Source organism: Phocoena phocoena, chromosome 11 (assembly GCF_963924675.1).
Source record: "Phocoena phocoena chromosome 11, mPhoPho1.1, whole genome shotgun sequence".
NCBI lineage: Eukaryota > Metazoa > Chordata > Mammalia > Artiodactyla > Phocoenidae > Phocoena > Phocoena phocoena.
The window spans coordinates 9,207,491-9,234,608 of record NC_089229.1 but is presented as its reverse complement, the minus strand read 5'-3'; the positions used below and the strand labels follow the sequence as shown (position 1 = coordinate 9,234,608).

The 27,118-nt window shown below is 55.9% G+C and overlaps 1 protein-coding gene across 2 annotated transcripts; it reads left to right on the top strand.

Annotated features, from left to right (window-relative positions):
- The first annotated feature begins 1,527 nt into the window (after nucleotides 1-1,527).
- SYNGR1 (synaptogyrin 1) lies at nucleotides 1,528-27,118 on the top strand. 2 transcript variants are annotated; one of them, XM_065886897.1, is made up of 4 exons: nucleotides 1,528-1,647; nucleotides 21,010-21,247; nucleotides 22,655-22,794; nucleotides 24,026-24,326. In XM_065886897.1, the coding sequence occupies exons 1-4, from the start codon at nucleotides 1,549-1,551 to the stop codon at nucleotides 24,116-24,118; spliced, it is 570 nt and encodes a 189-aa protein (XP_065742969.1). In that variant the 5' UTR covers nucleotides 1,528-1,548; the 3' UTR covers nucleotides 24,119-24,326. The 2 variants fall into 2 exon arrangements, with proteins under 2 accessions (XP_065742969.1, XP_065742968.1); XM_065886896.1 differs by lacking the exon at nucleotides 24,026-24,326 and adding an exon at nucleotides 26,875-27,118 and having other exon boundaries at nucleotides 1,535-1,647.

Genomic DNA, 27,118 nt, shown 5'->3' with positions numbered 1-27,118 from the left:
TAGTTGCAGCATGTGGGATCTAGTTCCCTGACCAGGGATCGAACCCCAGCCCCCTGCATTGGGAGCGTGGAGCCTTAACCACTGGACCACCAGGGAAGTCCCCGGATGAGTGTTCCTAATTTTGACGAAGTCCAATTTATCGATTTTCTTTTATGGATCATGGTCTTGGTATCGTATCTAAGAACTCTTTGCCTAACCCAAAGTCACAAAAAATTTGTGTTTGCTTCTAGAAGTTTCATATAATCATAGAATATGATTGCTGTATTAAATGGGATAACGTATGTAAAGCCCTTAGCTCAGGGCCTGGTGTTGAGTTAACAGTCACTAAACAGAGCCTAAGATGGACATTTGTCTATGGAATGTTTATAAGGGGTGGCCTCACACCCACCACATTTCCTCTGCACGGATCTGGTGTCCTGTCATCACAGGATGCAGCATGTTCTGTCATTACCAGGACAGCAAAGGCCCCAGCAGATAGACATCCTTATCCAACAGCCTCCTGGAACCAGTGGAGACATGAGGCCCTGGGGACTACAGGTCATGCCAAGAGCCAGACCTGGAAGGCAGTCATTCTCACTGCAGCGAGCACTCCTCCATCCAGCCTCGGTTTCCATGAAAGCTGGAGCTCTAGGCCAAGCAGTGATGGAGTGATGAGGATTAGGGTCTGTTTACTGAGCACCTACTGTGTGCCAGGCCCTTGGCTACAGCAGTGAACAAGTCAGACAAAATTCGCAGACTAGCAGAGGAGGACAATGAACAAATAACTACATAACTAATTAGTGGACTAAGGAAAAGGGTAGCGTGCTGGTGGGGTGGGGGTGAGGATGTCTCATAAAGAATTGATTGCCCTTCCTCGGTCTCTGCCTCTGAGCCAGGTACCTAGGACCCCTCCAGGCTGGGGGTGGGGGGTGCGCAGACTCGGGGACTCACGTGACGTCAGCGTAAAAACAGGGTGGAAAGGTCCTCCGGGGAGGTGGGGCTGTGCTTTAGAAGGCTCTGAGAGAAGGGTAATTCATTCGTGAATCGAATTCATTCGTGGTTCATTCATTCGAGAAGTCCTGCGGCACCTACTGTGTCCCAAGCACCCCATGAGGAATACAAACGCGGCCCCTGTCCGCTCACTATATTGGGGGCAGACAGAGCGACAGGAAACCAGCAAAAAAGTCACGAAGGTGGTTTCATCCAGGGCCGTAGGCTCGGAGCAGGTAGGGAGGTCCGACAGACCCGCCACCCGGGGGCGGCGACAAGTCCTGCGTTTACTGCGCCCCCCCACTCCTCGTCCCCACTACTCAGCAAAGAGGTCACCAAGCCAGCGACGAGCGCGCCCTCCGCCGGCTCCGCAGCACCCGCGTCCCCGCGATCGAGGGCGCGCGCGGCCCGCCCGCTGCCGCCGCGCCCGCCCGCCCGGCGCCCTCGGCTTACGGCGCCCCCTCTCGGGAGCCCTCGGCCTCGCCGGTCGCGCGAGCAGGGGAGGGGGCGGGGGCATCACGCACGCGCACGGGCTGGCGGAGCGCGCCGAGTGGGGTGCACCGCGCGGGTGCAGCCACGATGGAAGGGGGTGCGTACGGAGCGGGCAAAGCCGGGGGCGCCTTCGACCCCTACACCCTGGTCCGGCAGCCGCACACCATCCTGCGCGTCGTGTCCTGGGTAAGGACATCTGGGTGGCCCGGCCAAGCAGGGGGTGGGGCGGGGTGGGGGCGCGGGCGAGGGCGGCGCGCCCGGACGGACCCCAACCCACCAGGCCTGCTGCCCGGGTGCGGCCGCGGGTGGGGAGCCGGCCGGCCGGCGTCCTGGCGCCCGCCCCTCCCTCTTTCTCGGGCTCCGGGCGGGGGTCCTGGCCCTCGCGGGGGCGCCTGCTCCTCGACCCCTGGCTTCCCGGTGTCCCCACTTCTTACTCTCCCCCCCGCCCCCCGTCGCGGTGACCTCCAGGCCGCGACCTGGCGCCTCGCGGGTCGGGTTGCGCGCGGCCGCCTGGGCGGACCGGCGACGGTGGGGACGGAGCCCTGGTTTCAGGTGGCCTTTATTCGGGGGTGGATCGGGGCGTGGATCGTTTCGCGGGGTGCACGCGCTCAGGAGGAGAGGGCAGGAAGCCGGGTTTTTGTGGCTTAGCTGGGCTCGTGTGGAGCGACGCGCCGGGAGCCGGATACCTGGGCTCTCTCCCCGGGAACCGTCTTTCTGCAGCGTGACCTTGGGCTGGAAGCCACCCTAGAAATGTTCACGGAAATTGAGGAGTTAAATTCCGAGGTGGGCAGCGTCACCTCCTCTAGCTTGCCTCAGTTTCCCGATTTGTAGCGAGGTGGGAGGAGCCTCCTTGAGACCTCCTTGGGCTCGGATATTTCCTGAATTCGTGCAGACACCTGGATGCCTGAGGAGGGCCGTGGGCCGGGAGGGCGGGAGAGAGGTCCCCTGCCCACAGGGAAGAGCAGAGAAGCCCGTTCTGCACCTCCAGCCTGACGAGGGCAGAATCCCTCAGTGCAGAGAGCTGAGTGGGGGTCCCTGTTCAAACCTGGGGTCGGGGAGAGGAGGATGGGACAGAGTCAGCACACAGGGAGGGTTTCACATGACCTGGGCAGCACCCCAGGGAAAGGAGGCCTGCTGCTGTCTGGGGAGGGGTGTCTGGGGCTCCCTAGGTTTGCCGGCCATTGCCCAGACCCCCTCACTAGAGGGTCTTGCCTCTGCAGGCCTGGGGCCCCTTCCTGTGGGCCTAGATCAGAAAGGCCTGGATTGGGGACACTGGGCAGGGCCCCTGTCAGCCACCCCACGGGGCTAAGCCTAAAGCCAGCTGTGGGGTGCTCAAACTCCCTCACTTCCTGGATTTTCAGGGCCATATAAGGGTGTGATGGGTGGGACAGCTGGGGTGTTTATATATCTGGCCTCCCAGAGGGAAAGGGATCTACCCTTCCTTTGTCTAAAAAACATTAAAACCTCCCTCTGGTGCCACAGGAAGGGTGGCCACATTTAAACGCCTTCTTCTCAAGTGCCCACCAGATGGGGAGCTCTTTGAGGGCAGGGAAGCCCTGTTCTTTAGTCTTTGGGTCTCTGGTGCTGGCACATGGCCTGGCACCCTGGGTACATCCGGAGGGTTTGTGGTGCTGAGTTCATTCATCCATGTGTTGTCTCCAGCTCCCCAGAGACCCTGGCAGGTCCTTGGCAAAGGTAGAGCTCTGGGGGACACCTGCCTGATGAGGTGGGGCGGCTCTGTGCACTGCTCCCCTCCGCCGGCCCGAAGCGTGAAGTCACTGGCTTTGTGACGGGGTGTGGGCGTTTTGTCTGCTTGGGTCACTTCTGCTGGTGAAGGCTTCATTTAGCAAAGCTTTATTGAGTTGGCTAGGCTCCGAGGGAAGGCGGCGTGACTCAGACGCAGCCCTTAGTGCTCAGGGAGCCTACAGTCCCGCTGGGGAGTGAGCCAGGCACCCTCAGGCAGAGGCCAGCAAAACCAGGAGAGCAATCAGAGAAGCTTCCTGGAGGAGGCGATGTCAAATTGGGCCTGGAAGGATGAGGAGGGTTTACATGTGTGCACATCAAGGTGCCGGGAGGACATTCCAAGCAGAAGGGAGAAAAAGTCACTGAGCACCCACTATGCAGGGCTGTTCTCACGGTTACCTGGCTAGTTCCCCCCACAGTCTGTATCACACTTGAGGGAGCTGAGGCTCAGAGAGGCCCAAGGTTACTGAGCATGTAAGTAGCAGATGGAGGATTTGAACCCAGATCTTCCTGTCTCCAAAGCACAGTGCTTCCCCTGGATCAGGAAGAGTTTGAAGTCCTGGGATTTCAGGTTTGGAAAGGATAAGGGTCATCTGGGTCAACCTCCATCCAATGTCCACATCCCCCCAGAGGCCCCCAACAGTCTCCCAGCCCTGCTCACTACCTTTGTGTGAGCAGAGGTATCTGATACAGGCTGATGAACTTTAAAAAAATATATAGGTTTTTTTCTGATCGTAGAAGTAATACCTGCCGATTGTTGGAAAACATAAATCACTTGTAATGGTTGCACAACAATATATATGTGCTGAATACCACTGAACTGTACACTTAAAGGTGGTTAAGATGGTAAATTTTATGTTGTGTGTATTTCACCAAAAAAAAAAAAAAAATGGGAAAAAGAAGCACGTGTGATCCCACCACTTAGGGAGGGCTGCTATCTCCTACCAGTCTTTTTCAAAAACACGTGATGCGCTGAGATATTTTAACACGTGGGGGCACGTAGTGGATGCACGTGGCCACCTGCCCTCCTCCCTCGAGCTCCCTCTGCTTGCTCACCACAGGGTCTGGCAGGCAGGGTCTGGCTGGCGTTAAGCTTCACCTTGCAGCTAGTGGAGACTGAGCATTCAGCACCAGCTTGCCCTGGTTTGCCAGAACTTTCCTGGCTTCAGCACTGATAGTCCCATGACCTGGGAGCCCCCCTGTTCCAGACAGACAAGACAGTTGGTCACTCTATCCAGGACTCCTGTGCTCCCCAGACCCCTTCTGCCGCCCTATAGGGCCCTAACCACGTGAGCACTTGGGCTTGCGATTTTGTAAAACTTGTAAGAGAAAGATCTTTTTTCTGTTATTTGTTTATTTGAAAGTGGGTCCCCAAACATGTAAGCTTGAGGGAGTCACCAAACGTGGACCTACCCTGGAACCTGAGCCCCCAGGCCTGCAGAACCCCTTGTCTCTTCACTGAGGCTTTCTCAACTCCTCTGTGCCTCTGTGTGCCCTACACCACCTCCCCCCACCCCACACACACACCTGGTGGGTGGTGATTACTCACTTTGGGAATTGAGGAATGGACCCTGAGGGTTAAGGTGGGGAGGGAGCTGGTGAGCCCTCTGGCAGATCCCAGCTTGGACCCTTCCTGCCCTGGGCGAGGAGGTGATGGCTAAGCTGGGACAGTGTCCAGGGTGAGCTCAGAGCTGCCTCCTCTGACCTGGGTTGGCGGGGAGGTGGGCTGTGCTGGCGGGGGGCCAGGAGATCTGGCACCAGCTGTGGCCACCCCCTCTGCCTCTGTCTCCCCATCGGAAAGCAGAGGCTGGGCTGGGTCAGAGGTGCCCAATCCTGCCCCGATCCTGCAGCCTGTCAGTGACCCCTTTCTTTACCTGGAGCCAGGTGGGGGGAAGTGGAGTTTCAGCAGGGAGCTAGCTGATTTCATATAAAGGACTACCTTCTATTTGGAATTTACATCCTTTTAGAGCTTTGAAATGACCTATGGGAAAAGAATATTGGCGCTGGTAGATGAGAGGTTTTCTTTTTCTTTCTTTTTTTTTTTTAAATTAATGCTCTGTTTTGGCAAAAATAAAACAATAAAATGTTGGAAATTTTGCCATTTTCAGGGTTGATCTCTTAAGGGCTTTGGCTGTAACACTCAGGATGTTGTAAGGAGGGTGGGTGTCATCCCTCGCATGACAGAAGTAAGGGGCAGGCTGGAGGTGACTTCTCTACTGACTAGAGACAGAGCTCCTGGGCCCGGGACTGTCAGAGCCGCAGTTTCAATCCAGTCCACTGGGTCCACATTCAGTGTACTCCCCGTGGCTTCCCTGTCTGAGTCGCAGTGGCACCAAGGAGTGGCTTGAGGGAGCAGTTTTACACCCTCATTTTTATCAGACCCCCTCAATCACTCCAAGCAAACACTGAGTATAAGAGCTGAGCTTGCGGGACTTCCCCGGCGGTCCAATGGTTAAGAGTCCGCGCTTCCACTGCAGGGAGCGCGGATTCAATCCCTGGTCGGGGAATTCCCGACGCTGTGAGGCTCAGCCAAAAAATAAAAATAAAAAAGCTGAGTTTGCTTTGCAAACGCAGCAGCTTCAAAATGAGACCCCTTGTCTCCGTTCCCAGCCAGATTGCCACACTCTAGCTGTACCACATAGAAATTCTAGAGCCTGCAGGGGCTGGGGTGAAATGGGTCCAGGGTGGAGACAGAGCCTCTGGCCAGCTCTGGCATTCATTCATTCATTCCACAAATACCAAGTCCCTGCTCGGTGCCAGCCTGTGTGTCCCACTGGAGATGCTCTAGGTCAGTGAGAACAGAATTGAGTCGACAGGCACCATCCAGAAGGCTTGGGATGCAATAAGAAGGAAATCCAGTGGGGAGTAGGTACCTCTGCCAGGGGGCGTGGAGGGCTTCCAGGGGGAGGTGACCCCTGTGTTGGTCCTAATAAAGAAGGTGGGGGTGGAGGTGCATTCCAGGTGGGAGGAACAACATGTATAAATAAATACTTGGGGGCACAAGGTCTGAGTGGGTTTTAGAAACGTTGCTGAGCTCCTGGGGACCCCGGGTGTGTGAGTGAGAGCAAGTCAAAGAGGTGTGGGGGGCAGGCAGGGTGGGCAACCCAGGGTCGGCCTTGGATGCCAGTTTCACAAGCTGGGCTGCATGGGAGGGCCATGGACAGCCTCAGAGAGGGGTTTTAAGCAGAGAAAAGGTGTGTTTTCGGAAGTTCCCCGCGGAGCCATGTGGAGGTATGGCTTGGGGAGGGCTCTGGGGACAGGAGGCCCAGCAGGAAATGTGTGGTGTAGTCTAGCCTGTCCTCTGCCAGCACCAGGCAAGGCCCTGCCACTTACTCGGGGGGCTGGGTCCACGCAGGCATGTCCTGTGCTCCTTTGGTATGTATCGCTGACAGTCTCAGAATCTTCTTGTCCTCTTCGCCTGCCTGTGACCGACCTTTGTCTGGTCCATCTCTCTCAGGCCTGGGAGAGAGTCAGGACACGGAGGTCATCAGGAGACGTGGATGATAGGTTTCTGCATGCATCTTGGGCATTTCTTCGTGTCCTGGGGCAGTGTGGGAGCTTGAGGAGTCTTGGGTTTGGCATCGAGACCAGGGCCGCCAGAGAGGGACCTTGGAAAATCCTCACCTGTAACGTGGGATTGGAGCGCCTGGGTTCAGGGCGGACTCGGTTTGTGAACATGGATGTATAAAGGGCCTGCCATCCAGTTCATTCCTCTACGCACGTGACATCCCTGTCCAATGGGTTTCATTACCCCCACTTTAGCTGAGATGCTGAGGCCCAGAGAGGTTAACTGGAGCTACTGGGATTGCAGCCCATGCCCGACTTCCAGGACGTGGCCCTTTCTTCCTGCTTTGGGGAGTCCCCAGCCACATGGGGAGTCCCACACGGCCACTTGTGCAGAGCTGTTAGGCAGGCTTGAGCCTGGGGAGAAAGAACAAAGGCTGGGGGAGGGAGGGCGGAGAGGAGGAAGAACCAGGGGGAGGAGGGAGGAAAGGGAGAGGGCAGATGGCAGAGCTGGCACGGAGCCACAGTTGGCACCTACACCGGAAGAACCAGCTGTCCGGTGGGAGGAGAGGCAGGGCAGAGCGTCAGGAAGTGCCTGGGGCCCGAGGCCTGAGTCCGTGTTCTGCGCCCACTCCACCCCTGACAGGTGGTGTGACGTGAGCGTCTGCCAGTGCTCTCTGGGCCCGTTTCCCCATCTATCAGATGCGGGGAGGACAGCCAGGCTGGGCTGGTGATTCCCGGCCTTTCTACCCTCAGCAAATGCTACTCCTGCTCCTAGTGGGTTGTAGGTTGGGAACTTGGGGACTGGTCAGTATTTAAAGAAGTGATGTCAGGGACCCGCCTTCCGCACCCCTGATGCTTTGTGGGGGCCTGCAGGGGGAGCCTGGGCCCCAGATCCATACTGCAGGAGCAGAACAGTGTCAGCTGGAGCCGGCAGGGTGGCCCGTGCCCCTGTGTTTCTGGGGAAGCCCTCCCTTCCCGGAGGGAGAGGTGCTCACCCCACCTCTGCCTGGGAAGATGGTGTGGGGGGAGGGGGACCGCGGGGAAGGGGTGGCTGGGAGAGTCCCAGGCTGTCAGGCCCAGACTGTTCAGAAAGCCATCACCTGGGAACCCCAACCATCCCGGCTCCTCAAATGACTCAGGGTCCAGGGGTCGAGAGGACATGGTCTTCCCCCAATATTGGGCCCCCCTCTGAGCATCCCTGACACCTTTTTTAAGTTGCATTGTAGCCTGGCCTCCCCCACCACCCAGACCCGGCTTCCCCAGCAGCCTTCTCAGTGGGGGCTGTTCTTTGCCTCATGCCCTCCCTCTGCCGGGCCTGGAGATGGGACACAGTCATCCCGGCTCCTGAGGCTGCTTCCAGACCATTCTCCCCCAGCTTTGAATCTCATCGCAGCACTGGGCCAGCCACTCCCCTCATTGCAAGCCAGCCCCAGGTCACTTGCCCTGTCCCTCAGCACCGCCCCACCTTCCATCCTGCTGACTGTAGCTCCCGCTTCCGTGATCCTTCTCACAGCCTGGCCTCTCACTTCCTTGGCCTCCAGCCTCCCACAGTCTTGTCCTCCCTGCCTCAGCCACTCTCACTGGGTGTACCCTGGGCCTGGCCCTTGTTCCTGGCGAGAACTCAGGTGTCTGCCTCTCCCCACCCCTCCTGTCGTTCCAGCGCTCTGCCTCGCGCGCGGTCCTTGGCCTGGGACTCCCTCTGTGCACCGGCCCTCACCCCATCCTCCCCGCCCCCCTCGCCAGCTTGGGCTCCCTGGTGGTCTCACCCACCTGCTCCCGGCTCTGGCCCCCCTGCATCGCTGCGCTCACCTGGCAAAGCCCTGCTTGCATCCACCCTTTGCCTCCTCGCACCTGCCCCTCCCCCAGGCTCTCTCCTGTTCTGGTGGCCAGGCCAGCCTCGCAGGGTCCACCAGGTGTACCCTCTCACCTGCTGGAGGACTCAGATTCCCTCCTTCCCTCCCTCCCTCCGCCCTTGCCTCCATCCTCCACTCTGGCTCTTTCCCATCGGCTTACAAATGGGAGTTCTTCCCACCCCCTTGCCCATGCCTCTGGTCCTGCAGAAGATTTGTCTATGGTCACCGTCTCTGGTGTTTCTCCCCCGGTTTTCTCTCACTTGCGCCCTGCTCAGGCTCTCGCCCTCACCTCTCCATCTCGCCAAGATCATCCGTGACCTTCACGTTGCCAAATCCTGTGGCCAATTGTTATTAATGGCTCTCACGGCCGCATCTGGTGCAGTGAGGGGTTCGTACGTCCTCCCCGTTGGTTCCGTTGGTTCCGACAGCCGTGGGACTGCCGCCTTCTCTTTAATGTGCCTGGTCTTTGCGAGACTCACAGTCTAGTGGTGGGAAATGTGGCGGAGAAACCACTTAAAGTATGGAGGTGAGCATAAGCCCTAGAGTGAGGGAACGCTCACTCAGGCTCACTCGGGCTCGGGACAGGTGGGAGGGATGGGGCCAGCCAGGCGGAGAGGGGGCACATTCCAAGCAGAAGGAGCAGCACGGGTGATGAGAGGCTGCTGCCCCCGCGCCCCATGGGCTGTAAGCTCGGGGGCAGGGACCGTGTCTGTCAGGTCACTGTCGTATCCCCAGTGCGAGACGGCACCTGGCATCTTGTCATGGCTCACACGTGGGTGAATGAGGCTGGGAATTGCAGTGCTCTGTCCTCCTCCATCCACCCACCGTCCCCATTCAAGTCTGCAGTCTTCAGGGCTGGGTCTCAGTTTCCCCGTTTCTAAGAAGGCTCCCTGCTCTCCTGGTGTTTGTGCAGCCACAGGAGGGAGAAGACAGGGGAGCCTTCAGATCACCAGGTCCAGCGAGTCTCAGTGCCGCAGGGATAGGGCCCCTGCCCAGCAAGCCCACTCCCCACCCCCACTGCGGAGAGCACACGGAGACAGCTTGCGGGAAGATTACTGCCTAATCCGCAGCAGGTCTCTGCTTCCAAGGCTGCAGAGGTGGTGGCCGGGCCGGGCCTGGGAGGAGAGAAGGGAGCCCGCCTGCCCTGTCCCCGCCCTGCGGCTCTGCACGAGGCTCTTGAGGAAGCCGAGTGCCCCCCCACCCAGTGCCCATCACGCGCCCCTGCGTTGGCTTCGGCCCTTTCCCTCACGTGACCCGGGGGAGGCAGGGCCTGTTCCCGTGAAGGGGGGCCCTTGCAGCCTGACTCATCCCTCAAATGCTCAGCTGTCCGTTTCTTTGTCCGCTCTTCCCGTGAGGCCCAGGAGGCAGGTTGAGGACTTCATGGGGATGCGGGCAGGAAGGCGGGCTCAGCTCGTGCTGAGGGAGAGGACGTGGCAGCCCTTTGTTACGGAGTGAGCTCCCTGTGGTCAGAGGTGTGCAAGCCAAGGATGCTGAGGAGAGAATAGTCTTTCTCCCAACACTCGTGCTGCCTGTGCCTCTGCCCATCTATCAGGCTTGCTGTTCACTCACCTTGAAGCCTTTCCTGACCCTCCCTCTGGGTCTGGACTGGAGACATACACCCAACAACTGAACCAAAAAATAAGAAAAAAATACATAATGAGGTTATCGAGAAAATAAATGGGGGTATTGGAGAATATTGGGAGTCAGGTCTGGAGAGCTTCTCTGAGGAGGTGGCTTGCATTGAGATTTGGATGTTGAGAAGGAACCAGCAGGAGCCAGCCTGGAAGATCTGGGGAACTCTAGGCATCCCAGGTAGAGGGAACAGCCAGTGCCAAGGCCCTGAGGCAGGAATGAGCTTAGGAGGGAGCAGAGGCGAGTGGCAGGAGAGGAGGCTGAGAGGAAGCTGGAACCCTGGGGTTTGGGGTGGGGAGGAGGATTTCACCGTGCGGGTGTTGGTGAGTGAGATGCAGCAGGGGGTGACAGCATCTGACTTAGGTTTAGAGAGATCTTTTCAGCCCCAGTGAAGTGGATGGTGCAGGGGCGCAGGAGTGGCGCACAGAGGCTGGGAAGCTGCCGTCATCGCTTAGCAAGAGGTGATGGTGGCCTGGACCGGCACAGGGGCGGGGGCGGGAGGCTGCATGGAGGAAATTGAGAGTTGTTTGGGGAAGGATGAAGAAATAGACCCAAGTGCCAGGTTGGGTGGGGTTCAAGGATGCGCCCACTCTGGGGTCTGAGCAGCTGAGTGGGAGCCAGTGTGCAGATGGATGAGGGGGCGGGGAGAGACCAGAGGTGAGACCAGCAGCCCGTCGGTGTCGTCTTCTTCGGGGCTGGACTTTATCCTCAGCCCCGGGAGGGACTGGTGAGAGTCGGGGGAGTGGTGAGCGCCCCCTGGCGCCCGTCTGGAGATGGGTCGGAGGAGGCGGGAGAGGAGGCTGTCCTGAGTCAGGCAAGCAACACTGTGGCCTGGAAGTGGACAGTAGGCGATGCCGCGAACTGGAGAGCCGGCGAGCGGATCCGCTGGCTGCCTGCAGCGTGAGGCAGGGACCAGGGACTCCTCCCAGCCACCGGTCTGGGGAACAGATGTCTCTGTACAGGGTGAGGTAGATAGAAGGTACCATCCGGAGCTGGCAGGACCGGAGAGTCGTGGACTCCTGACCTCATCTCTTGACAGCTTGTCTGGAGGAAGACCCAGCAGGTGCCTAAGGATGTTTAAAGCCAGGCCTCTGGGAAGTTCCCTGAGAACAGCAGGGACCTCTGTCCCCACCTGCCCCTGACGCTGGCTGGGCCCAGCTGTCCCTGGAGCCCGAGTCAGCCTGATGCCCGGCACTGGCCCAGGCACAGCCTGCCAGCTCTCTGGGCGGATGTGGAGAAAAGTGGGCCGGGCCCCTCCTGCACTGTGGGGAGGTGACAGGCTCGGCACAGCAGCTGTCTCTCCTGGGTCTCGTGCTTGTCCTAGAGTCTGGGATCTGGAAGTCATTTCTTCATGGGGAGGCAGCTGAAGGTCGAGGTTTGGCACACATTCTGGAATGGGGCTGGACCTGGGGCAGGCCTGGGCAGGAGGCCCGGCACCATGCTTACCTGCTCCGGGTCATCCGGCCGTGGGCTGGCCAGAGTCCAGGCCTCATGAAGCCTCAGCTGCCCTCTGCTGGAGTGCGCTAAGTAAGCCTGCTTTGTTGGGGTGGGTGTTTTGTTGTTGTTTTTGTTTGTCTGTTGAAGTGTAGTTGATTTTTACAATGTTAGTTTCTGGTGTACAGCAAAGTGATTCAGTTATACATATAGGTATGTATATATATATATATTTTTTTTTTTTTCAGATTCTTTTCCATTAGGTTATTACCAGATACTGAATATGGTTCCCTGTGCTCTACAGTAGGACCTTGTTTATCTGTTTTGTACATAGTAATGTGTATCTCCTAATCTGTGGGGTGTTTTTAGGTTTATTTTTTTCCTTAGAGGTTTTGATGAGGATTAAATGAGATGATTTTTGTCAAGCCCTCCCAGTGGATGCAGGGCCCCTGCAGAGGCTGTGGGCTGGCTCAGGGTCGGGGGTGAGGGTGGGCCGGGGGAGACAGACCAGTAGATGAATCCCAAGCAGGAGTATGTGCAGGGTTAGGGTGGGCGAGAGTGACTGGGAAGGAGGGTGTCCCAGGAGGCAGCTGCAAGTCACCACCTCCCAACAGGGTTTTGAAGGGTGGGAAGGAGTTCGTTCCTATTTGAAAGATGAAGAAGGTGGGGAAGGGTGTTCTGGGAGGTGGGAACAGCCAGGGCGAAATTATCAAACAGCCTGTGGCTTTGCTAGTGCTGGCCCTCTAGGATGGTTGAGTCATGGGGTGGGAGAGAGAGCGATGTGAGGCCAGGGCAGGGTCTGGCAGTTCTGGGGTCTCTGTTTCTGTGTGTCTCTGAGTCCAGGAGCCCGAGATGCTGAGATTCCTTCAATTTGCTTTTCTGAGTTGGAGATAGCTCTGCTCTAAGTGCCATCTGGAATCCATTTTTTTAAGACTCAGGATTGGATTATAAAGATGGTGAAAAAAACAGAGTCTTGCCCCAGTTTACCTTGGTGCTTTTTTTTTTTTTTAAACATTTTTCTCTAGCGCAAGGGAGGGAGGTGGTTTTTCCTGTGCCTGCCTGTGCCCAGTGGCCCCCTGAGTACCTCCCGGGGCCCTCACCCTCCATCCTCTCCTGTTTCCCGGCTGCTGGTTCTGCCTCCGCAGACCTGTCCCGGCCCCTGCAGCAGATCTGCTTGTTGGGGTGAGCTTCTCCCTCCCATGCCTCTGCCACTGCGGCCAGTGTAGAATTTCATTGTGGTTTAATTTCCGGTTCTCTGGTGGCTGCTCTGCGTGCTCCTTGCCATCCGGCCTTAGCAAGTCACCCCAGAGGCCGCCCGACACAGGGCACCGGCCTTGGATTTTTGTCAATACTCCATCCACCCTTAAACAGCCGTGGGACCTGGGCAGTTCCCTGGACGTGGGTAAAATGAGAATAAGGCCATGGACCTTGTGGAGTGAAGAGCATGTGTTTCAGTCACATCGTGGGTCTTGAGGGAGTCCCCGTTCCTCCTGCCTTGGACTGTGGAGCAGAAACCTGGGGCCTGGACCTGCTTTTGGGAGGCTCCCTCCCACTCGGGGTGGGGAGACTGCAGCTAAATGAAGGAGTTAACCTGGGGCCCAGAGGGTCCTGCAGGGGGTGTGGTGAGACAGCAAGGGCCTTGTCGTGTGTCCTTGGCAATGCTGCTTCCCCTCCCCTAGGCTCAGTTTCTCCATCTGTAGACTCTCAGCCTGGTCCAGGGGTGGCTCCCTGCCCTTGCCCAGCCCTGCAGCCTGCGGGGGACCTGGCACGACACCTCTGTTCCCAATTCTCATCCAGCCCAGCCCCTCCCCGACTGCCCTGCTCCCCGCAGCAGGCCAGTGTCTGCAGATTCTGGTGGCTTTACCTCCAAAGGACATTCAGCCCCCACTACTTCACCCCATCCCGCTGCCCATGCCAGCCCCACCCGCTTGTCCCTTACCTGGGCACTGATTAGCCCCTCTGGTCTCCCTGCTTACACCCTCGCCCCACAGTCTTTTCTCCATCATGACCAGGGTGAGTCTTCTTTTTTTTTTGCGGTACGCGGGCCTCTCACTGTTGCGGCCTCTCCCGTTGCGGAGCACAGGCTCCGGACGCGCAGGCTCAGCGACCGTGGCCCACGGGCCCAGCCGCTCCGCGGCATGTGGGATCCTCCCGGACCGGGGCACGAACCCGTGTCCCCTGCATCGGCAGGCGGACTCTCAACCACTGTGCCACCAGGGAAGCCCCGGCAGGTGGATTCTTAACCACTGCGCCACCAGGGAAGCCCAGGGTGAGTCTTCTTAAACCTAAGTCAGATCAATCACTCACCTGCTCTTAACCCCGAAGTGACTCTTGCACTCAGCCTTCCCCTGCAGGCCCTGGGGGCCGGCCCCTGCCTACCTCGGGGACCTCCCCTTGCTCACTGTGCTCCAGCCACACCCTGTGCACCTCGCGAGGCACCAAGCTTATTCGCGCCCCAGGTGCCTTTGCACTTGTGGTTACTTCTCCCTGGAACGTCTCTCCCCAATATCTGCATGGCTCTGCCTTTCTGCATATGGGCGTCCGCTCAAAGGTCACTACATCAGTGACCCCCATTCGCCCAGTCTGTCTCCTCCTGCCCTGCTTGATGCTTCTTCGGGACACTTGTCTGGACTTTTGTACATGTTTCTCAGCTGTTTGTCTCCCTGATGAGAACAGGGACCTTGCCCCCTCAGCCTCTCGCACAGGGCCTGGCACATACTAGGTGCTTAGAAATACTTTAAAATGAATGAACAACCGATAGCAAGCCCCAGTTCTCTGGCCTCCGAGATGCGGCCTCCCAGGCCCCGGAGGCAGGGGGCCCTGTGGCTGCAGAGCGGTCATCTCCCTGGGTAGTGCATGCCCAGCAGAGGGGTAGCTCACCCCACCGCCACCCAACATAATCAGAAAAGTTAGTTATAGCCCAGCACCTACCGCGTGGTAGAAAGAATATTACGGAAAGAAAACAGTGGAAAGGGCCGGGGGTTGTGAGGTGGGCAAGTAGGTGGCTGGTGGGAAGTGGAGGGAAGGGAGGCACCGGGAGAGGTGGGCAGAGCGGGTACTTAGAGGACCTTGACCACCAGCCCTAGAAGCTTGGATTGTGTCCAGAAGGCCCAGGGCCGGGGATTGGGGGCGGGGGCACTTAGGTGACCTTCGTTCTGCAGGGTGGGGAGCATGATCCATAGACCCAGATCTCGTTGCTCCTGTGGCTTCTGGCTGCATTTAATCCAATGATTAGTCCATTTAATCCCACCAGGCCCTGCTCTCCCTGCCGCTTCCTGTCCCGTTGCCTCCTCCAGCCCCAGCTCCCTGGTCCCTGCTCCAGCGTGCTCCTTCCCTCACCTTCAGCCTTTGCCCCTTCTGTTCCTGTGCCTGAAACACGCTTCCCCTGATCTGTGCAGAGCTGGCTCCTTCTTGACCCAGCTCAGAGATCACTGCTCAGGGCTCCCTCCCCTGACCACTGCCACCTCTTCCCAGCACTTGCCACCGTGGGTCATTGCCTCAATTATCTTTTCCACTTCTTTAGTGTCAGTCTGGCAGTTTTTGGTTGTTTACTCTGCATCACATGCTCTTCCTTACACGTAGGACCTCATTTATTCCTCACAAAATGTCAGTGGTTTAGGTGCTATTGTTGTTGGGAACTGAGACTCAGAGAGGTTAAGCCCAAGGTCACCCCGCTAGACAAGGGGCCAGGCTCTCGCCCCCTCACTCCTGTAGCTCCAGATGGTCAGCTCCCCGACAGCAGGGGCTCCACGGACGCGGTCCCCCTTGACGCCCCCTCCCAGCACAGTGCAAGGCACTGAGAAGCCTGTGACCTGTGATGAATGCCTGACGGAGGCCCAAGTCTGCAGGAGGGAGCCGTGGGCGGAGAGGAGGGCGGGGAGCCCAGGGGCTGAAGGACCAGCTGCAGGGAGCTGGCATGCCAGCTCTGCCAGTTCCGTGGCCCCGCCCGGTCAGGTCCGGGAGGCTGTTTAATCTTGCTCCTTCCCCTCTTGGGGACACGCCCTCACCAGCACTTTCCTCTTGGCCTCTCTGAGGACTCCCTGCTCCTCTCCCCCAAGAGGGCCCGTTTTAATGCTTCCTCCTCTGCTGTCCCCAAAGCCCGGACTTCCACCCACCTGCTGCCCCCACCCCTCCACTCAGCCTGTTTTAGGGAAGGGGTCCACCCTTGTTCCAGCCCCCAGGGAGAGCGTCTTCTCTCCCAGGGCCTCTGGAGAAGGGAGTTAACCCTTAACGAAGTCCTGACTGCTGTGCTCTGTGTACTTGTGTATAATGCTCCCGTCAGCCCTGGAGGGAAGGTTAATTTTTACAGAGGACCAATCTGAGGCTCAGAGAGGTTAAGTCGTTTGCCTGAGGCCACACAGCATGAGCAGCAGGCCTGGGATTTGAATCCAGCAGGTCTGTGTGACTCCTCAGTGTCTGAAGTCTCTGTCTAATCAAGAGGCTTTTCCATTTTGCTGGATTGGTGACGTCTGATGACGTTGGGACTGGGCCTCAGATTCCCAACCTGGCAGTTTTCTGGTAGGAGCCTTGGACTTGTCTTGGTGCACAGGCCCAAGGGGCTGTGTGAGTGGTGGTCCCTGGAGTTGTGCAGTGCACGGCCCAGGCAGCTGGCTGTCAGAGCCCGCCTTTGTCTCCCAGTGGCGTCTGCATTGCTTGTCTGGGCTGTCAGTAGCCCAGGGGTCCCTCTGACAGTTGCTCTGAAGTCTGGACTTCGTGCCTCTCCCCTCCTGTGCCCCTGAACGCCAGACTTGCCATTCCAGTCCCACGGCCTGTTCCCATGACACCGATGCTTTCCTACTGATCCCCTGGGTCTCTGGAAATAAAGGGTCACGCCTGCTTCAGGGCCCACCTCCTGAGGCTGAGGGTCAGCTTGGTCAGGTGGAAGAGAGCGTAGGGCTGAGATTCAAGAGACCTGGGTTCAAGTTCAGCCTGTACCCTGACAACAGTGTCACCTTCTCTTTCTGAGCCTCAGTTTTCCTTCTCTGTCAGTTGGGGGCAGTACGAATCGCCCTTGCTGCTCCATGCGGAGGATGTGAGGATGCAGAGCCTGTGACCGGGCAGAGCCGTGTGCCAGGAGGCCTGCACTGGTCTGCAGGTTGAGGTGACATGTACATTCCCGAATCAGGACTGGCAAATGTGTGGCTCACAGGCCACCACTGCCCATTTCAGTGCCCGTGGCTGAACCAGGACACAGCACCCCCCCGCATCCTTTCTTTTTTTTTTTTGAATTGCAGAAAAATTCGTATTACCCACAATACACCATTTTAAAGCATCAGTTCAGTAGCATTTAGTGGATTCCCAGTGTTGTGCAACTACCACCTGTCTAGTTTCGAGACTTTTCCATCACCCCACAAATACCCGCCATACCCATCAAGTGATCACTCCTCATTCTTCCCTCCTGCAGCCCCTGGTAACCTCTAGTCTGCTTTTTGTCTCTGTTTTGCCTATTCTGGGTATGATACATAAAAGAAATCATAATACTGACCTTTCGTGTCTGGGCTTCTTTCACTTCTTTCTTCACCTGTTTTAAGGTTCATCCAGTTGCAGCATATATCAGAACTCTGTCCCTTTTTATGGCTGAATAATATTCCATTGTATGGATGTGCCATAGCTTACTTCTCCATTCATCCATTCATGGACATTTGGGTCAGAATCCTTGTTAACACAAGTGTCATGAACCAGTGGTCTCCAAACCTTAGTTCATGCCGTCCTTCAGGAATAATTTTTGAATCAGTCCTCCCATTAAACATAAATTTGAAACCCATGCACCTATGGTCAGTTAATCTATGACACAGGAGGCAAGAATATACAGTGGAGAAAAGACAGTCTCTTCAATAAGTAGTGCTGGAAAAACTGGAGAGCTACATGTAAAAGAATAAAATCAGAGTGTTCTCTAACACCATATACAAAAATAAACTTCAAAATGGATTAAAGACCTAAATGTAAGACTGGAAACCATAAAACTCCTAGAGGGAAACATAGGCAGAATACTCTTTGACATAAATCATAGCAGTATTTTTTTGGAATTATCTCCTAAAGCAAAGGAAATAAAGGCAAAAATAAACAAATGAGACCTAATTAAACTTAAAACCTTTTGCACAGCAAAGGAAACATGAACAAAACAAAAACACAACCCTACTGAATGGGAGAAATGAATGGGAGAAATGATATGACTGATAAGAGGTTAATATCCAACATATATAAACAGCTCATACAACTCAACATCAAAAAAACAACCTGATTAAAAAAAAAAAAAACAACCTGATTAAAAAATGGACAGGAGACCTGAATAGACATTTTTCCAGAGAGGAAATGCAGATGGCCAGTAGGCACATAAAAAATGCTCACCATCGCTAATCGTCAGGGAAATGCAAATCAAAACAAAAATGAGATATCATATCACACCTGTCAGAATGGTTATCATCAAAAAGAACATAGGGACTTCCCTGGTGGTCCAGTGGGTAAGACTTCGCACTTCTTGGGGCTTCCCTGGTGGCACAGTGGTTGAGAGTCCGCCTGCTGATGCAGGGGACACGGGTTCGTGTCCCGGTCCGGGAGGATCCCACATGCCGCGGAGCGGCTGGGCCCGTGAGCCACGGCCGCTGGGCCTGCGCGTCCAGAGCCTGTGCTCAGTGACGGGAGACGCCACAGCAGTGAGAGGCCCGTGTACCGCAAAAAAAAAAAAAAAAAAAAAAAAAGACTTCGCACTTCCAATGTTGGGGGCCCAGGTTTTATCCCTGGTCGGGGAACTAGATCCTGCATGCATGCTGCAACTAAGAGTCCAAATGCTGCAACTAAAGATCCCACATGCTGCAATGAAGACCCGGTGCAGCCAAAATAAATAATAAATAAATAAATAAATATTTTTTTAAAAAGAACACAAATAACAAATGTTGACGAGGATGTGGAGGAAAGGGAACCCTCGTACACTGTTGGTGGGAATGTAAATTCGTGCAGCCACTGTGGAGAACAGTATGGACGTTTCTCAAAAAACTAAACATAGAACTACCATATGACCCAGCAATTCCACTCCTGGACATATATCTGAAAAAAACAAAAACACCGACTTGAAAAGATACATGCACCCCAATGTTCATGCATTATTTACAGTTGCCAAGAAATGGAAGCAACCTAAGTGTCCATCAACAGATGAATGGATAAAGAAGATGTGGTAAATATTGTATATATATACAATGGAATACTACTCAGCCATAAAAAAGAATGAAATTTTGCCATTGCAGCAACATGGGTGGACTTGGAGGGTATTATGCTAAGTGAAATAAGTCAGACAGAGAGAGACAAGGACTGTGTATCACTTATATGTGGAATCTAAAAAACACAACAAACTAGTGAATATAACAAAAAAGAAGCAGACTCACAGATATAGAGAACAAGCTAGTGGTTACTAGTGGGGAGGGGCAATATAGCGGTAGGGGATTAAGAGGTACAAACTATTACGTATAAAATAAGCTACAAGGATTTATTGTACAACAAGGGACTATAGCCAATATTTTATAATAACTATAAATGGAATATAACCTTTAAAAATTGTAAATCACTATATTGTATACTTGTAACTTATATAATATTGTACATCAACTATACTTCATTTAAAAATGTGGATTTGTTTTTTATATATTACTGCTACACTAATATGTCCAGTACATTTTAAAACCCATGTAAAGTGTAGACATCTTAAAAAGATACAATTTAAAAAATGATGCTTCTTATATTTTTTCTCACACCTGCGCTGGAGTCACTTCCCATCATAGGTGTTAGCTAAGGACGAAAATGTGTCTGGGTCATATTGAAATTCTAGTTCCTTATTATAGAAAAGTTGGAAAGCAAAGTGAAGTGGAAAATGGACAATAAACCCTCTGCAGCCTGCACCTCAAGTTCACTGTAGGCCACATCTGAGGTTCTGTTTTCCTGTTTGTGTGTTTGTCAGTTGGGTCTGGGCCTCCTCATAATCATAGTTTCTGGGGAGGCGAGAGGTAGGAGGAAAAAGCATGAACTTCAGAGTCAGGTCCCTGGGTTTGAAGCCAGCTCTGCCACGTACCAGCTGTGTGACTCTGGGCACATTAACCAATACCTATACCTTCCCTGCTTCATCTGCAAAATGCCGGTGATGCTGATTGTCTTCGTTAGCTGCTGCTGTGTAACAAGACACCCCAAAATGTAGTGGCTTAAAACAACAAACAGTTGTTATCTCACAGTTTCTGTGGCCAGGAATCTGCTTAGCGAGGTGCCACTGCCTCTCACATCATGGTGTCAGCCAGGGCTTCGGTCTCATCTGAAGGCTGAGGGAGGATCCACTGTCAGGCTCACTTACATGGTGCTGGCCGGACTCGTTCCTTGTGGGCCGCGGGGCTCGGTTCCCTGCTGGCTGTTGACTGGAGGCCTCTCAGTTCCATGCTGCGCGTGTTTCTCCATAAGGCAGCTCAAAACCTGGCAGCTGCTTCAATCAGAGCAAGCAAGTGAGAGGAGTCAGGAGGGGGTGAGCACGATGGAGGCCAGGTCTTTGTAACCTCCTCGCACAAGTGACATCCCGTCACTTTTTGACATATTCCGTTTGTTTAGAAGCAAATCGCTAGGCTCAGCCCACAGTCTAGGGGAAGGAGATTGCACAAACGCGGAATACCAGGAGGTGGGGTCTTAGGGGACTATCTCTGCTGGCTGCCAGCCCAGCTGAAATAGACCTGTCTTGGAAGTTGTTGGGGGCACTTAAGGAGGTAACACATGTTACACTTGGGGTCCTGCAAGTAATTGACCTGTTGCTCTGTAATTGACAGGATTGTGACTGTTGTATTTTTTTCATTTATCATTCTTTCCACTTGTCACGGCCTGGGCAACAGGGAAGGGTGGGACCAAGGACAGGGCCTGAGACCCCAGAACAGCCCGTGGCTCTGCAGAGCAGAGGGGAGCACAGAATGGGGCTGGGCACGTGCCCACATCCGGAGGAATCAGCTGGGGGCTTGCTGGCTTGGCAGTTTACCACCCAGAGGGCTGAGACCTCTTCTCCTGGGAGGCCAGGTCCAGTCCTAGAGGAACTGTGGTATCAGGGCCCAGGAAGACCTCTCAGCACCTGGCTGGAAGGGGAGTGGGGCCACATCTGTGGTCAGAGGGTCCTCAGTGCCTGCAGCTGAAGAAGAAGGCGATTGACCCCCGCCTGTGCTGTGTGACCCCAAGCAAGTTCCCCTCCCTCTCTGGGCCTGCCCTCTGAAATGCATGCTTAACACAGGCCCTGTGGCTGTTTGGGGTGAAGAGGGCTCACAGAGAGGCAGGCAGCAGGCCGAGGGGGTTGGCAGCCCTCCCCTCCCCTGGGGCTGGTACTGGGAGGGGTCTCACGCCTGCCCCTGCCCCTCCCCCGCCACCGCAGGTGTTCTCCATCGTGGTGTTCGGCTCCATCGTGAATGAGGGCTACCTCAACAGCCCCTCAGACAGCAAGGAGTTTTGCATCTACAACCACAACCCCAATGCCTGCGGCTACGGCGTGACCGTGGGCGTGCTTGCCTTCCTCACCTGCCTGCTCTACCTGGCCCTGGACGTGTACTTCCCGCAGATCAGCAGTGTCAAGGACCGTAAGAAGGCCGTCCTGTCCGACATCGGCGTCTCGGGTGAGCCCCCATCCCAGTGGGCACCCCCCAACCCCAGCGCAACAGAGTCCGCAGGGGGCTGTCCTGGCCGTGGTCCTCCTCAGCCTCACGCACACCTGGGAGGCGGCTGCCACCCTTCTCCCTATTTTCCAGATGGGGAAACTGAGGTACAGGCAGGTGAAGAGACAGACTTGGGGTCACAGGGCTGGCAGCAGGGAAGGGTGGGACCAGGGCTGGGCCTGAGACCCCAGAACAGCCCATAGCTCATGCGGGGAGGGGAGCACAATGACCAGTGGATTTACCCCTTCTTTCAGTGGCCTCCTCTGGCCCCTTCCCTGGTGGAGCCCCGTGAGAAGTAAGCAAGGCGATGGCTGAAGGCCCTAGCACACAGTAGGTACCCCGGGAGGGTCAGGACCTGGAGCTGGGGAGCCACCGTGACCTGCCACCCCTGCCCTTCAGAAATGGCCTTTGGCAGAAGTACCCTGGTCTCTGTCCCCGTGAGTTCCGAGAGGCTGATTGGAGGGTGCTTGGATTTGGTGTCACTGGCCTGGGGTTGTGGTCTCAGGTGTCTGGCTGGGACCTCCCCCCACTTCCTGGCCCCAGGACTGTCAGGATGTGCCTGGCTTGCAGGCAGTGAGGCCCAGGGTCCCTTAGACTTGAAGGAACTAGAATGACATGAGTGGTTCTCAAACTTTGTTCCATGGAGCCCCTGGGTTCCCCAGCAGTGTCCCTGGGAGGGGCTGGGCTCTAGGCACCACCCCCGGCACACACGCTTTTTATCCTGAGCAGCTCTGGACTTCTATGGATAGACTGTGGGCATCTAGAGATCTTGTTGTCACAGGGCTCGCACCACTAAACTCCCCAGACCTGGGCTCTCCAAGGGCCCCTCACTAACCTCGGGGCCTTGTGAGGCTGCAGTCACACTAGTGGTTGAGACTCAGACCTGCTGGGTCCGGCGTCCCCTCATCCTCCCCTGCCCAGTTCTCTGGGAGGCTGCGGGCTTGGGTGGACGCTCCTCCCAGAGAGCTGCAGGTCTCAGGGTGGACCATGGGTCAGTCAGGGATTCAGCCAGGAAACGTGTGTTGGCTGAGGTTAGAGACACGCCGGCGGAGGCTGACTGACTTTTCTCTGTCTCTCCTCCCCTCTGTGTCTCCCTCCCTCTCACTGCCCGGCCCTCCCTGGATCTGTTCCCGGCCTGGCTGGTTCTTTCTGTGGTCTCTCTCCCGCTCTGCATCTGACCGGCCTCTCTGTTTCCGCCTGCACCTTGCCTGTGCTCTCCCCACTCTGACCCCCACCTCCTCTCCCTTTGGGGGTGGGGGAGCGTGGGAGACGTGCTCTTGAACGTCCCCCATTCCTCGGTTTCCAATCGCCTCCCTCTTCGCCCTCTCTCCCCACGCGGGCGTCCGCCTGGCCCCGCGCATACCCCAGCCTTCTGGGCCTTCCTGTGGTTCGTGGGCTTCTGCTACCTGGCCAACCAGTGGCAGGTCTCCAAGGACAACCCGCTGAACGAAGGGACAGACGCGGCCCGGGCTGCCATCGCCTTCTCCTTCTTCTCCATCTTCACGTGGGTGAGTACACCGCCCACCCAGCCCACACTCGCCGGCCCCAGCCAGGCTCCCGGGCTGGTGGCCTTTGAGCATAGCCACGGACTCTGTTCTGCTTCCCTCCTCAATGCTCATGGCGGGGCTGCTCCCTGAGGAAGGAGACTGTCCAGCAAAGACAGTCAGGTGGTGGTGGCAGACCCTGGCTTTGGTGCAGAGCACCATTCCTGTGGTAATGGACTCCCCTCCCAACCACTCCAATAGTTGGATGGTAGGTATTTACTGTCCCCTTTTACAGATGACAAAGCTGAGGCCTAGATGGGAAGTTAAGGCCTTGAGGTTCAAAGCAGGGAAGGAGCCCAAGCTGAGAGTCAGGAGACCTGGGTCAAATTGTGGGGCTGCCTCTAATTTTCTGGGCCTCTGTCTTCCCATCTGTAAAGTGGGGAGATTGGATTTGCTGTGGGGTGTGTCACAAACGCAGATGGCCACGGGGCAGGCAGGGTGTGAGAAGGCGTGAGTGGACCGGGTGGCATGTGCACACCGTCCTAAAAGGGTACCCTCTGCCCGGCCCCTGTTCTGAGCAGTAATGGGGACCCACAGAGGCCAGGTCTTCCTGTTTTCCCAGGGAGCCCAGAAGTCTGAATTTCTATGAGAAATCTGCTCTTTATGTGTTCGCAATTTGTTCAAGTTTAAAAAAATATATCGTGTGGGTCCAAAAAAGCATGTCTCTGGGCCCCACTGGCCAGAGATCACCCCTTTGCAGGCTCTAGACCGAGTGGTGTTGAGCACCCATCAGCGTGACAGCAAGGCTGGTCCTTCTTTCCCACTGGTTCCAGGTCCTCTTGATTTATTTTTTCTTCTCTCGTCTCCCTCCTGCAGATATCTGGGGTTATATAGGCTCCGTTCCCACATCCCAAGGGTTCTCACCTCCCCTCTGACAGTGCCCCCTTCCCTCCAGACCTTCCAGCTGTCCTGACCCCTCCTGTGAAGCCTTGCTGCAGCCAGCCTTCCCTGTCCCCCCTGCCCTCCTGGGCCTGTCCTAGACTTCTTCCTTTTTTGGGGCTCCTGGCTATCCCTTTTCTCTTGGGGGCGGGGCTTGAAGAGGAGGAGTGGGTGATTGGACACCACGACTTCCAGGGGTGGGTCTGAAAGCCTGACTGACAGGTGCCCACCAGCCCACTGCAGTCAGCCTCCCTGCTGGCACCTCTGGCTCTCCCTGTTCTTCCCCGCTGGCCTCACCCCTGCTCTCTCCTGGCAGAGCCTGACCGCTGCCTTGGCCGTGCGGAGATTCAAGGACCTTACCTTCCAGGAGGAATACAGCACACTGTTTCCCACCTCAGCACAGCCGTAGGCCCGCCCGGCTTCCAGAGGCAGGGAGCCCTAATTATGCCCAGTGGCAAGGTTGGGGGGCAGCCCACTTCCTGGACCGGCCAAGATGCCAGGGCGTGCAGAGCGGTGGAAAGCTGGCTAGAGGGGCCAGTTAAGACTCACCATTCGCTCATTGCCTCCTTTGTTTATTCTTCATGTGTCCATTCATTCAGTAAACATTTATTGAGCAACTGTTCTGTGCCTAGTGATGAATCAGATGTGGTCCCTGGCCCCAGGAGCCCACATCCTGGGGAGGGGAAGACAGACAAACCGAAACCTCCCCCAAATGTACTGCACAGGTTGTAGAAGGGCTGGAGGTGGCTCCACACATGGGCTGTCAGGGTGCCGAGCTGTGGGCTGAGAGCCCGTCCCATGGCTGCAACATGAAGGCCGATTTTCCAGTCCCCATGGAGGCTGGCTGCCAAGGGGTGTCTGGCCCAGGACATCAGAAGACTCATGGTCTGGCTCTGCTCTCGTGTGCTTTGTGACCCTGGGCAGACCTGTGCACCTCTCTGAGCCTCAGTCTACTTCCCTGGACTGAGGAGTGATAATGGACCAGCCTCTCAGGGCTGTTGCACAGATGAAGCAAAGCTTGGCACAGGGCTTGGCACAGAGATGCTCAATAAATGTAGGTTCTTCTGTTCATTCATTCATTCATTCATTCATTCTCTCCAAGGAGTCAAGGACACCTTCATAATCTCTACTTTGGGAGTGATTCCCGTGTGGTGAGTCCCTGTTCTTCCAAAGGACCTTGGCCCCCATTTCTACACAGGTTCCCTCTGCTGCCCTGGAGTACAAACTGGCCCCCAGGGCAAAGCACTGCACGGTGGAAATGCCACAGAGAGTGCACCTGCTCTGAAGAAGCAGGGCCAGGTGGACCACCAGGTCCCTGGGCTCTGAACAGAACGCCCAGCCTCACCTCTGCACCTCAGTCCAGCAGGGGCCCACACCCCTCCATGGCTCCTGTCTGTGGCTCTTTGAACTGGCTGGCTAAGGGAGGCCTTGACTCAGTGGGGATGGAGGAGTGACCACAGATATAGCACTAGGTGCCTGTAGCTAGAGGCCCCTTCCTGGAAGGGTCTGCAGAGGTCATCTGCTCCAGCCCTCTGCCTCCGTGCAGACACCAGTGGAGCCAGGGAGCTGTGGGAGGACCAGGTCTGCAGAAGTTCCTCTCAGGGACTCATTCATTCATTCCCCTTGTGCTCTTGTGGGCTCACTGATGGCTCAAGGGTGCTGACAACGTTGCTGGTACCCCAGGGGGGACTTTCCACCTCCCTGCTTCTCCAGGCTCCTGAATCCGAGTGCCCCCACAGCCAGGACCTCTTACCAACATAGTGGAAAATACAGGAGGGCCACTCCTAACTTCCTCAGCCCACCTCCTTGAGGCCTGGTCTGCCTTTCCCAGGCCCCTGGCCCTTTGCCCCCCTGTCTCTCACGCATTGACCCTTTTGGGTTCCTGGTTGACTTAGTGCCTTGTCAGCAGGCTGATCAAAAGGAAGGAGGTGGGGAGGGCCGTGGCCTGGGAAGGGGCAGGACCCCTGTGTTCAGGTCTGGGTTCTGGCACTGACTGCCATGAGGCCACCCTTTTCTAGGCCTCAGCCTTCCCAGACCCCAAACAAGGGTATGTAGAACATTAGCATTTTCCCATCACAGGCAGATTACCTGGATTGGGAAGGTCTCTGGAGAAGACTTTCAGTGCAAACCTATAAACATTGTCGTTTAATGACAGATTTAATTTATTCCCTAGCTTGGTGTGATCAGTGTCATTGTCCTTCATAACAATGTAACTGCTTTTACCGGAAAAGAACTTCCCGCCTATGCATTTATGCGGTAGACAAGTCTTTCCCAACTGGGTCCTATGAAAAAAGGGCTTCAGTGGTTGGATAAGGTTGGCAAATGTTGCTTGCCATAGTTTTCCCCTTGGGGATCCCAGCATATATCAGTCATTAGTCAAAGCTCTGACAAGTCCTATAGTCTTCTATTTAACTCAGTTTCCCAAACTTGTTTGGTGAAGCATTTCAGTTAGAATTAGGTTCAGCGACAAATGACAGAAATCACAAATGACAGTGGTTTAAACAAAGTCTAAGTCTGGGAAGACAGTCTAGGGCTGGCATAGTGGCTCCAGAAGTCTTTAGTGACCCAGGCTTCGTCCTTCCCTACAATTTGGCTCATGGACCTCATGGTCCATTATGACAACTAGAGCGCCCGCTATCACACCTGCATTCCAGGCATCAGGTCAAAGGGTGGGACAGAGAACTTGGGGGTGACCCATTGGCTAGAACTTAGTCATATGGCTATGCCTAACTGCAAGAGAGACAGAATAGCTTTTAGGAGATGCCGACATTTCTCTGTCCCACCAAAAACTTTTTTCTCCATTCCATCTAACTCCCTAAGAACACATCTTGAGAAGGATGCTGTGGGCCTTGGGGGCATTTTAACACTCCAAAATGAAGACTCGAGAATTTTTGTTGACCCAGAGTGACCTCTGGGATTAGGGGCTACAGGGCAGGTGATTTCTGAAGTTCTTTGTGGCTAGAGAGTGTGGTTCTGGGCTGGCTTCGAGGACAGCCTTCTTTCCTCCCCAGTCAAGCTTGGTTTCATCTTCTGTGTTTTGAGAATATTTAACCCTCTATTGCCCGTGTCCTGTGGACTAACCTCTACTAACCCAGTGCTCTTGTCTGTCTCTCCCCTAACCATCCCCTCCCGCCTGTCCTTGTCCCCACCGACCCCCGTCCCCAGGCGGGCCAGGCTGTGCTGGCCTTCCAGAGGTACCAGATTGGCGCAGACTCGGCCCTCTTCTCCCAGGACTACATGGACCCCAGCCAGGACTCCAGCATGCCTTACGCCCCCTACGTGGAGCCCAGCACCGGGCCAGACCCCGCCGGCATGGGTGGCACCTACCAGCAGCCGGCCAGCGCCTTTGAGCCCGAGCCCCAGGGCTACCAGTCACAGGCCTACTGAGCCACAGTGACCGCCTGCCCCC

Coding starts and splice junctions, on each gene's coding strand:
- SYNGR1 (XM_065886896.1), top strand. CDS start 1,549: ATGGAAGGGGGTGCGTACGGAGCGGGCAAAGCCGGGGGCGCCTTCGAC. Junction 21,248..22,654: donor GTCCGACATCGGCGTCTCGG/GTGAGCCCCCAT, acceptor CGCATACCCCAG/CCTTCTGGGCCTTCCTGTGG. Junction 22,795..26,874: donor TCTTCTCCATCTTCACGTGG/GTGAGTACACCG, acceptor CCCCGTCCCCAG/GCGGGCCAGGCTGTGCTGGC.